Raw genomic sequence first — 12,527 nt, 5'->3', positions numbered from 1 at the left:
GCAATATCTGCATACTTAGTCCTAGCTTGCCCCCGGTTTTGAAAACCCCCAAACCTTTTTAGTCTCATGAGTTCAGCTCAGTAGTCATATTAAGAGCGCATGATGGCCCATCCAGAAGACAACCGTTTAAAGTGGTCAAAGAGAGACGTTGAATGTTTTTCTCTATTTATGTGCTCCATGTGGCTTGCATGCTTTTCTTGATGGCCAAGACCATTTTTTTTTTTTTTTTTTTTGTAATTCCTCCTCCAAATATCAGTGTTATGTATGCATTGCTACCCTGGTATTTATTTAACAGCTGTGACGGCCACTGCATCTAGTGATGGAGAGATAAGCACAGGAACCTACTTGTTTGCCACAGACCCACACGTAGCCAATGCCACAACCAAGCGGAACCACTGCCTCACGCAGTGTGACTATATCGCTTAGTTCTGAAGTTTTTTTTTGTTTGTCTGCTGGAAGGTGTATTTTGTTCTTGTTCCCCATTGCCGCCATGTTTGTAAATATGACGATCCGATCGATAGATCGGCATGAGTCACAGGGTGTGTGGGAAATCCTGCAAAGATGACTGAAGCCACAGGAGCTCTCTTGCACTCAATGTCAGTGTTTTGAAGTTGATAAATTGATAAAGGGAAACTGTTGTGTGTGTGTGTAAGAGAGAGAGTGTGTGTGTGTGTGTGTGTACATGCCATTGCTGGAAAAAAGTGTATGGTGAATTGTGCAGAAATTAATGTCATGGTAATGTTCGTGTGTCTTCGGTCATTGTTCCCAGAAGCATCATATTGAGAATGGTTGATTTATATTTTAGATACAACGAAAATTGTGCACGAAGGTGGTTTGAGATAGATTCAGATTTTTTTTTAAGTATTTCAGATCAGCTGACGTCTGCGCTCACTGCCTTAAACCCATTGATTCAGTTTCCATGCGGCATGTCCTATGAGAGAAATGGCTTTTTAAGGAACATACGAAAGTAATGATGATGTATAGTTGACCAATGTCAGTTTGTATAAAGTACTAAGTGAAAAAAAAATATTTATTACATCCATTGGAAGAAATTGTTTACTTATTGAATGTTACCTGTTTATGTAGGGAAGTTTAGATGTAATAAACCGCATTGAGTTAAATGTGTTGGCCTGCTTTGTTGAACAGTGTTTGACAGAATTTCTGGAAAGTGTTAGCTGCAGCATAAAATGATGGTGTCTCAGTTATTTCACCACTTAAACATCATGGGAGTTTACAAACACTTGTGTTATGGTCAGATGACAATCAAAAGCTAAGAAATACTGTGTTCTGATGTCCCTATACCCCCACACAAACACGGGAACCTCTCAATCTCGAGACAAATCGCTGGAACCAGTGCATCAAAGAGATGCTTAATGTGTTGACATACACTGCTGTCCTGGCCAAAGACAAAGACCAGAGAAAGAACAGCTTTGTGTTGCCTGCTGTGTGGAGCAGTTCTGCTGCGTCTGTATTCAGGTAGGTACATTGGAAACCCTACTCTATTAGGATCATATTGAGCAAGGGAAGATCATCAATAATCCAGAAATTAAAGGACATCACTAATGTGACATCCCTTTAGCCATTTGATGAGCTAAATCATAGATTCCGGATAAAATTAGTATTTTTTCAAGGAACTCCCATGGTTTATTCATTCTGAAATTCATTGTGTGATTGTAAACACTTAACTCAGGTTTTGGGACTGAGGACCTTTTACTTTAGGGAGATTCTGTAGGCGTGTGAGTATTCTAAAACAGGCATTCAGCTTCACATCATTACACTAATGATGAATAAACAACACTGTTGATTTATTCCTGTTTATCGGCTGCCCTGGTATTTCCCAGCAAAAAAACATCATTACTTTAATGACGTGAAGCTGTCCAGGCTAAGATGCACCAAGCTCTCTACTCTGGCAATTGGATGCTCAAGCAATGTGTACCATAAACACATGAAAAGAACACTTGCTAGTTTTTCAGCAGGTTTTACTCCAGGGATACCTGACTTTATAGTACACCTCAAAGCATTGTTGATTCAATTTGAAATGTCTCTTGTTCAAGAGCAAGTGTTCTGACAGAGAGGATATTTCAAGGATGGTGTTGCCTAAAGGATGTTGCTTTTTTAGTTTATTTCTGAAAGCTGACTGAACTGACAAACCCATCAGGAGCAGCTCATCATACAGGAATTGCATTAGTGGGTCATAGGCTTGCAGTAGTTTGTCAAAACGTGCAGTTAATTAGTAAGACCTGCAGGCGGCAGTAAAACACAGGCATGGCCTTAGCAAACTGGGATTGCATTGCGTGATAATAAAAACTACACATTTGTCTGTACCTAGATACTAACTTGCTGGCTGAGAAATTAATTAACTTAATTTGAGACAATTTTCATCATTTCGATTAGCTAAACCACAGGTAAACTTATATTAAACAGCCTGATGGTTGTTAATATGTTATCATTGACATCATTCTATCAAGTAGATACGTCTATAAACATCAGTTATCTAATATAACATATGTTACCCTGAAAGAGAAATATGATATATCACTGCTTCATATATAATACATATATAATATTTTATATATATATATATATATATATATGTCACTGAAAGACAATCATCAATATGAGCCAATCAGTTGGTTCGGAGGCAGGTTATCCAAAAGGCGCATGACATAAAATCATTACCAAGTCGATCTCCGATCTCTAGGAGAAGCACCCTGCGCATAAAGTTCTCAGGCACCAGAGAATAGAGTATGCGTTGTTTTGGGGTAATTATCCTCAATTCTGGGTCTTTTTGAGAGACAGAGAAGTGATGCAGCTTTGCGCATTACGCACCGTCTTCTCCTGAGGCATCCATATAGCAGATGAAATGGAAGACATAAACCAAAGCGGAATTATAAACAAGTCGTTAACGGATCAAGACCGTTTTCGAGTCTTAGAAGATATCGACGTTACAGCCTATGGAAGTCCCGTATTGAGGTTATTGATCTCGATCACCTATTCGATTGTATGCGCTGTGGGTCTAGTCGGAAACTTGCTGGTCTTGTTCCTCATCAGAGTAAGACAAGAGAGACGGAAGTCTAACATAAACTTTTTCATTCTTAATTTAGCAGCTACGGACTTTCAGTTTGTACTTACTCTGCCTTTTTGGGCTGTGGACACTGCTTTGGATTTCAGCTGGCCATTTGGAGATGCCATGTGCAAGATTGTACTCTCCGTCACTGTCATGAACATGTATGCAAGTGTGTTTTTCCTGACTGCAATGAGCATTACTCGGTACTGGTCGGTTGCCTCTGCGCTGAAAGATCGAACCCGAAAGAGATCTTGTTCGGTGAAATGGGTCGGTGTGGCACTTTGGGTTTTGGCCACTGTAGCCACAGCACCAACATCTATTTTTTCAACTGTCACGAATGTTGCTGGAGAAAAACTCTGTCTTCTAAAGTTTCCAGATGGACAATACTGGCTAGCTGTCTACCACCTACAGAAAATTGTAATAGCCTTTATCATACCTATGGTACTCGTTTCAATCAGTTATTTAATGTTAGTGAGACTTGTACGTCGTTGCAGTATGAAGAATAATTCTAGGCGAATAACAAAAGTAACCAAATCAGTCACCATTGTCGTTCTGTCGTTCTTTCTTTGCTGGATGCCAAACCATGCTATTACATTCTGGGGTGTTCTAGTAAAATTGAACGCTGTCTATTGGGATAAAACATATTATATGATTCATACATACGTATTCCCAGTGACTATATGTCTTGCCCATGCCAACAGCTGTTTGAACCCAATTATTTATTGTCTCATGCGGAAGGAGTTCAGGAAAAAACTAAAGGATTTGGTCTCTCGCAAATGACCGTTCTTCCTTGCCCCCTGGGAGTTGAGTTTGGATACACTGGCCTTCTCAGTCTCTTCGCACTGAAGTCATTGTGCATGGGCCTGACATGAAAGCAAATGATTATCAGTATTTATTTGTGTTGCATATGTGTTGGGGTTATGGTTCTTGTGGGGTTTTAAAGTGTAAAACGCAGTACGCAAAGTGAAAGAAGTTGTCATTGAATTGAATATGATGCTTGTATTGAATATCTGATGCATCTGATGTATAAGGTGCTATATGTCATGCATGCTGTTATCCTACGTGATGATGTTTACTGTGAAAACTTCACTTCTTTGACTAAGCACATAAGTAACGCTCATCAAAACTGACGCCTAAGAAAAATAAATAAATAAAGTCATATTCATTGTGAATCAGTGGTTTACCACCAGTAATTAACAGTATCACCACAATTGACATAATTGAGCGTAGTCATTTGTCAAGGGCTAGTCAACATTTTGCTTTAAGCATGTGTGTATGTATATAGAGGTGGTTGGGGTGGGTGTTTACATGCCCAGCCTGATTAAGCCTGCCTGGACATGTCAGCATATAATCATGATCGTGTGTGTTACATAAATGTTATTGTAATAAAGCAGAATAATAATGTGAATATGCTCTCTACTTATCCTATTAAATGTTATCGTCTTTTAAATTGTAGTCTGTAGCTTTATTGAACTTGAAGCCATGGAAGATTAGTTGCAGTGGTTCCCCTTTGTGACAAGAAGCAACCAAGGCCATGAGTTCCTAATGATGCTCTATTTGTCACGTCTGTCACATTTGTTACTATGGAGAGGGTTTTCTATAAAGGCGCACACATTTGTCATGTAAATGCGTGTTTGCATGTAGAAACCCAGAAAGACTGTGTGATGTATTCAAGAGCTTCCACTTGGTTATGTTGACATGAACAGTATGGTCAGCATTATGATTCAGCAAATGTTCATTTTAAAGATGGTGAATTATATGAATGGGTATAGTGAGGTGAAAAGCTGTGGACTTGCTAATGATGGCTGCTACCTTAGACTTGGAGAATGCAGACAAGACCATTAACTGTCTGGGAGGATGGGAATCATAAACAGCGTTGAAAACAGAGTGAACTTGTGAAGGGTAGAAGTGAGCTATCTTATAGCTGAGGTTCCTGGACAATGTACCAGAAGGGACAAGTGTTGTACATCAGATAGACACAGACCGGTGAATGGATTAATTTGTGCCATGAAATAGTCTGACTGTTGCAGTGGAATATAATAATATACTGATGATTACTTTGCTCAAAGATGAGAAGTTAATAAAGGCTTTAAGATAAAAGAAGATAAGGAAATGATCCAGAGATGTTACATCTAAATTAGGGCCGGGACTCGATTAAAAAAAATAATCTAATTAATTAGAGGCTTTGTAATTAATTAATCGAAATTAATCGCATTTTAATCGCAAATAAATATTTCACCTGAGAACAGTGAGAAGTAATTTTTTTCACATGGATTTTTAGTATACCATTGAATAATGACTGAATACATAAGCTTAAGCAACACAAATATTGTTTATTTTTGTTCAAGTCCAACAGACCAGTGCAATTTTTGCCATTAAGTGTAGCAATTCCATATTTAGAAATGTAGTACATTTCAGAAATCCAGGTAGCCTATAGATAGGTAGACCTTCTGTAAACTATAATACTTTGTTTTTTTTAAGTAAAACACAATACTTTCAAGTACATTCAGAACATTGGAAACCCTGACTGTTAGAAAACATCTCTGGTTGTACCCGGAGTCAGGCTTAACGTCCACGCTAGCTGCTATATGTTTTGCATTGAGGTGATACTCGATGTGCTGCGGTGATATGCGAATTCCTTGTTGCATAGCTTGCACTGAACCATGTTCTTATCGACGCCTCCATCCCTTCGTTTTTTGTAACAAAATGTCCCATTCACTGGGCCAACCAACGCGGTCTCATCTTCTCAGCTTCTTTGTTCAAGTTCACTGTGGTTTGTGGTTCAACTCATAGACATATATATGTATGTCTAAGGTTCAACTTGTTTGAACCGAATTTATGCGCGTTAGTTGGTGCGCCAGTATAATCGGTCCGTCTGAAACTCCTCCAGTGAGAAACCTTCCGCGGTGCAAAAATAGATACGATTAAAATGCGTACATTTTTTTAACGCGTTAATTTTTGTGAAATTAATTAATCATAATTAACGCGTTAAAGTCCCGGCCCTAATCTAAATATAAGGCACCCTACTATAGACTAGACATATGTGAAGCATATTCTGGTGGTGTGTGATGAATTAAAGCAGTACATACAAAAAAAATACCCTCAGATCCACAAACAGCTCGCTCCTCCGGGTCCCCAACACCAAGCGCCGCACCATGGGCGACAGGGCCTTTTGCACGGCAGCGCCGCGCCTGTGGAACAGCCTCCCTGACCACCTTAGGGCAACACAGACACTGGATTCTTTTAAAGACTGGCCTAAAAACCTTTCTATTCAGAAAGCCGTTTCTTACTTTTTAAATTGATTTCATTATAGTTAGTTTTAATGTTCTTACTATGTACTGTGGCACTCTGAGATTCAGCTGAACGCTGAGCACGCTATAAATTGAATGAATTAGTAATTAATATTACTGTATAAAGGAGTGAGCACAACATTTAAAAAAAAAAAGTTACTTTCAACTCTGACAATAAGTGGTGTTGCCCCATTTAGGTTAATAATCCAAGTAATTGTAGGGTCAGATTTGAACTCGCTACTATAACAAAGTTTACAGTAGCCTATGCCTATGTGAGATCTAGTTCATTATGAAAAGTATAATGAGATCACTGCTCATAGTGTTCTTGGCAAACAGTAAAATGATTAAAATATTATTTACCAATTTACAGGCATTAGAAAATTAGTATTACCCTCACAGACGTTCCAGGATATTCTGAAGAAAGTTTTATTCCCATTAACCTCCGGTTTAAAACTGAGATGCCTGTGCTAAAACCCAACTTTGTACACTCCATTCACTTTTAAAATGAAATTACTTTTATTCCAGAAAGTGAAAAGAACCTACACGTGATGTTCTGTCAAGACAGAATGTGCTTAGACTGAGACATGAGTTGAAGTTGAAGGGGACATTCTAAGGTGCAATGCACACGAAGTCTAGGGCCTCCGAATCGGATTTACTTTTCACACCAATCGAATCTTTTAATTTCGTACATACGGAGGCTGGCAACGACAGATTTGCGTAAACACGGAGGCAGCAGATTGCGGTGAACCGACTGTAGTACATACCTCACGCCTGTGGGTGGCGCTTTAGCGCTTTATTTACACAACTGAAAAAACGTGAAAAACCTAGAAGAAGAGACTCAAAAGCACAAGGTAAAGGAAGCAGCAAACGGATAAACAAATTACACAAGACATTCAAGCTCCAATTAACAACATTACATTATGATGGTTAATAAAATCAGTGGTCAGACTAAAGGATATGCGAAAATGAATTCTTTTTTCTATTGATAATAAAGAGTTTGGAACAGTAACATGACATGTCTGTCATCCCATTTCCCATGATGCATTGCTCCGAGCATTTTACATACATTTATGAATAAAAAAGCAAATTAAATCGCTGGCCAATTTATATTTGTGGTCATGAAAGTTATGTTACGTCTGAATAAGAAGAATTAGATCAAGATAGGGGGCTAATCAAAAATCAGTAGACTGGGTTAATGTTAGTGAATTCGAGGCCCACCATGAGTGAGATTTTGAGGGAGAACTTAAAGTTATTTATATACTGGTTGGAGATGGCGGAAAAGATCACGTGGGGCAGTGACGTCATCAGGTTGCGTGAAACCGTGCAGACGAACACCAGCCCCCGTACCGATTCAAATCTACTCACTTTCTACCCCGGACTGCGATTGTTGCAGAAACGAGGTGCGGATAGAGAGTGTTCGTATGGATGATAGGGCTATCTGTATTAGCTATCCGTATCAGTTTGACAAACTAGGCTCCATGTAAACGACACTTAAGAGTGTAAGTATTTTTCTGCGGCAAACATGTTACACTTTACTTCCTTGAGGAGAGAGTTGAAAGCAATTCCGTAATCTGTCTAAAAATGTAACCAAGTTTAAATATTTTGGCTGTAGTACATAGTTGACAGCTTTTGTTTGACATGTTCACAGACATGGTCACTTTTTGCCACAAACAGCAGTCTTCATTAATGGGTGTGCCTGTGGTTCCCATACGCACTGCTGGTTCAAGGGTCCACTGCCTTTGATGCAAATGATCAAAGCTCTAACACTCTTTTAGCACTCCGGTCCTGATCTGTGCTCTTGAATTCTCATTTTTCAAAGGATCCAACGGCTGTTTTTTTTCTTTAAGTGAAAGAGAATATCTTTCTCATATCCATGCTCATTTCTGCCTTATCTCATCAAGCACAAAAGCAATGGCTAATAATAGCTCCAAACTTTCTGAACCAATTTTTAAAAAATGCTCTTGATTAGATGCAGTCACGCATAAACAATGCAAACATTTTCTGGCTCACTCTCGTCTAAATTAGACGAATGAGAACACAAGGGTCCTGTCTGAAATATTTCAGTGCATTCTTATGTTTAGAAAAGCATAGGCTTTCTTACCCATGTAATACATACAGTAATTTTGATCTGATTGGATTTGGTGTACAACATCACCGCTTTGAAGCTGTTTTGAACTACTGTATGCATGATGCCATCTTTAATGTACATTTCTATCATTAAATCCTTGTCTGGTGTAATCTACACTTAGTAGTAGTATTTTATGGTATTCTTTTTCAGTAAATACACATTGTTTTACAATTTCCTGGAGGCTTCCACAGAGCAAACTGACCCAGTAAGCAATGTTGTTTCCTAAGGTAAAGAGTTGACCTCCATCTAATAGACCTTGGACACTCCATGTCCTTGTATCCCAGAAGAGAGATTCCAGGAACAATGACTTTGGAAGCATATTTATTATAACTGTAAAATCCATTCCAAAAACCTTTTAATACACTAGTGATGCACACGGCTTGTTGTAAACATTTAACTTCCTCAAATGTACACTGTAGCCTATAAACATTCACTATTTTGTTCAGTTACTTGAAGTTCAGTTCAGTATGGATTTAAATAATTAAGTCAGAAACAAGTAATCAAATGGTAGCCTACAGGGTACTGCTGTTGATGAGTTGTTAAACGGTTATGGCAGATGAACAAAGCTAAATTGACAATGTATCAAAAGTAGGTATTTTCTCAATTTTTTATCTAGGAAGTAGTAATTACTGATAGTGTAAAATAATGCAAAAAGTGCTCCGCAAGCCTTTCAGGGACGTTAATCAGTTTTTTCTCTTCCTCATTTGTAATGATGCCTTACGTGCAGCAATGACATTCCACACTGGAGAGCCATGGCAACCTTGTTGCTATGGTGACCTTGAGCGCTAAGGACAAAGACAGACCCATGCACCCTACCCCCACCTCAAGGAAGAAAACTTGTAGAATGTTTTCCTTACTGAAAACTACACTGATGCAAAGGAAAACTATGAAAAAAAATGTGATTTGGCAATCAATCAATGGGGAAATATGACCTACAACCAGAAGGGGGCAACAACTGTCTTTATTAGCTTGATACACCAGGGCAACTTTGTGGGCTAATGATTCAGTGCCACTTCTCACACTGGCATAGGCATAGCCAAGTTCTGACAATAAGTGGAATTTTAAAGAAGGCACTGACTACGGCTACGGAACCAGAACTATAGTCAGAGCACTGCTGCTAAGGAATTAGATTCCGTAGAATATTACTGGTCTGGAATGGTTTTTCCATGCCAATAGTAGGTCTACCGTCATTCCCATTCCATAGCATCATGGTGTTTGTCAGTGGAGAGGGTCAAAAGAATGGTTGCCTTCCCCGCTGTGGTGAATCCTAGCATGGGGCTCAGTTAAAGCAGGGGCACTGCTCAACACGGGCAACTTGAGTTGCTAGCACTCCCCCTGGGCCAGTGTGTGTGAGGCATTATGTATACTCCTGTGGGAAAGGTGTGTGTACACGGAATGCATGACGCAGATTTTGTCATCAAATTTTGAGTCTGCATGGCCTTGTGCTCGTTGACTGCGCATGTGCATGCAAGTTTTTATGCACTGGCTCAGGGTCAAGAGAAAATATCGTTTTACACTATTTATTAATTTAGAAGAAACTTTTATGCAAAGCATCTTCTCATAAGCATGTTTGTTCCCTGGGAAACAAAACTATGGTTATGAAGGGGCAGAAAAAACTATAGCCCTGTAAAAAAAAATATATTCTTAGCTGTAGATTCACATGACATAGAGACGTTATTTTAAACACTGGGATTGAGCTTGTGTGCTGACACATAGCAGCAGAAAAGAGTATACTTTGGAGACACCCATGCGCATGTCCGTGTCTCTCTGGCATGCAACAAATGTGTGACAAGCTTTGCACACCTGGATTTGGGGATTTTCTGCCATTCTGCTCTGCAGATCCTCAAGATCTGTCAGGATGGGTGAGAACCAACAGTGAACAGCCATTTTCAGGTCTCTACAGAGCTGTTCGATTGGGTTCAAGTCAGGGCTCTTCACAGAGTTGTCCCTAAACCACTCCTGCATTGTCTTGGCTGTGTTTTTAGGGTCATTGTCCTGTTGAAAGATTAATCTTGGCCCATTTCAAACACTGTGTGATTTGAGATTGTGTGCTGAGACACAACAGCAGAAAAGAGTATACTTTGGAGACACCCATGTCCGTGTTTTGGAACATTAAGCCACATTAAGCCTTTTCACGTTAAGCGTTTTAGAATGCCCCCCTTCAAAGTTGACAAAGTAGCCTATGCGTCAATGGTGCCCGCAGTTGTCCGTGTGAGCATGGTAGTTAACTCGAGTTTGCGTTGTTGGCCCTATGTTTTGTAACAAACTTTGTGACCCGGTAAAATATGTTTAAACTAATTTAATGAACTATTGACATGAATCCGTAGCAATAGTGCTAATATTTTTCGCCACGGAATTCCGTAGGCCTACCAATTTACTCATTTTGTTAAAAGAAATAAAACAGCCCAAGATTTTCGCTTCTAGGCCCTATGAATTTAAATTAAAGCTTAAGTTTTTGTTATGAAAAATGATACAATATTGATAAAACGATGAAAGAACAGTGACCTGAAAAAAAGGTTAATGCCTACCATTATTTCTGTTATAATCCGGTATCTTGGCTCTTTGTGTTATAGGCTAGGCTACTTAATGCAAGTCACAGAATGCATTGGGAAATAGCCTGCTGTGCCTTGCTTTCAGAATCAAACAATAATGAAAACACTTTTCTGTAGCACCTTCTAAAAACAATTAATTGTATTATTTGTCGCTGCGTTTTTCCTACAGGGAAATGCCTCATATCTCACAAGCTTCCCTCATCGCGCCCTTTTCAGGTAAGGATGACGTCACATAAACACAAACTCTCAGGTTGTTCCCATGGCCTCACACACTGCAAAAAGCGAGAAGGGTTTAGCCGCCTAGTAAGGAAGTCCCTCCCTATCTAATACTTGATTGGTAAAACACTACTCGCTGGGAATATTCTGTCTTGGATTGGTTTAGAGGATTGTCAATCATAGAACAGGTCCAGAGTTTGTGGTTGTGCGTCAGGTGAAAATCATTGTTGTCTGAGAGGGGAAAAGTTGATTAACAGTGTTTGCTGCCTTAGAACTTTACTTGATATCTACAGTAACATCCAAGTTCCTCGTACTGATTTTTACAACAACGAAGCTGCGACAATGAAGAGTTTAAAGTACCGCCTGAAAAAGCACGAAGTTACCATCACTGTAAGTAGACTTTTTCCTCTTCACCAACATTCAATGAAACTTCGGGTAATATTGATCAGAAACATAGCCTACAATTTGAACATTGAGAACTCGCTCTCAACATTCCGCATTGAACATCCTTTTGAACCATGTCTTGTATTTAATTTGAAAACGATGAGTTCATTAGTATGTTACTGAGGTGTCAAGACAGCCTATTTTCGGTTCCTGAGGATCTTATCGGAGTTCTTCACAGGTAGGATTTGAGCTCTGAAGAGCATGGAAGTTCAATTCATGTAGCCATCTGAGGATTTAAAATCTGTTACAGTAGATCGGATATCTTTTATAGAATACACTAAATTGGAATAGGTGAAGTTAATTAGCCTTATAGGTGAAATTAGAAATATGTTTGTCATGACATATTGCCAAAATGTGAAGGAATTTTGAAAACAAAACACGCCCTCACAAATCGGAGAGTGAAAACATTAAATGCACACAAACACTGAGTTGCACATTGTAGCTGGTCTTACGCACTGTAGCTCACACTGATGTATTGATTACTATTGCTGAATACCAGAGTAGTTATGGCTAAATTAGACTTTCTGGCGTACACTTGAGATTGATTTTTAACCTTAAAATAATCATGCTACATAAAACCTCTCCTATTAGGATTCAGCTCAGTCCTTTCAGAGCTACAGCTGCCTGGTGCTTTCACTGGTTTGTAATTAACATGAGAAAGAAACCTTGTGTGGAGTGGTTTGTGGGCTACTGAAAGGCCACCTGACAAGTTGGGTTTAAGATGATAGGCCTAGACATCAATTTTAGTATTTAAAGGAGGAAGCTCTCTGAAAGGTTACACCCTCAGAGGATGAAGCTAAATAGGCTACTATGTATTCAGTTCTCTATGT

The 12,527-nt window shown here is 39.1% G+C and overlaps 1 protein-coding gene across 1 annotated transcript; it reads left to right on the top strand.

Annotated features, from left to right (window-relative positions):
* Nucleotides 1-2,863: 2,863 nt before the first annotated feature.
* rxfp3.3a1 (relaxin family peptide receptor 3.3a1) lies at nt 2,864-3,847 on the top strand (the record flags this gene model as incomplete). The annotated part of the gene is made up of 1 exon (XM_080843595.1): nt 2,864-3,847. One exon carries the CDS (start codon nt 2,864-2,866, stop codon nt 3,845-3,847), a length of 984 nt encoding a protein of 327 aa, XP_080699721.1.
* Nucleotides 3,848-12,527: the final 8,680 nt, after the last annotated feature.

The sequence above is a fragment of the Sprattus sprattus genome (assembly GCF_963457725.1).
Source record: "Sprattus sprattus genome assembly, chromosome: 8".
NCBI lineage: Eukaryota > Metazoa > Chordata > Actinopteri > Clupeiformes > Clupeidae > Sprattus > Sprattus sprattus.
The sequence above is the reverse complement of the archived record's forward strand: the minus strand, read 5'-3'. Positions and strand labels throughout refer to the sequence as shown.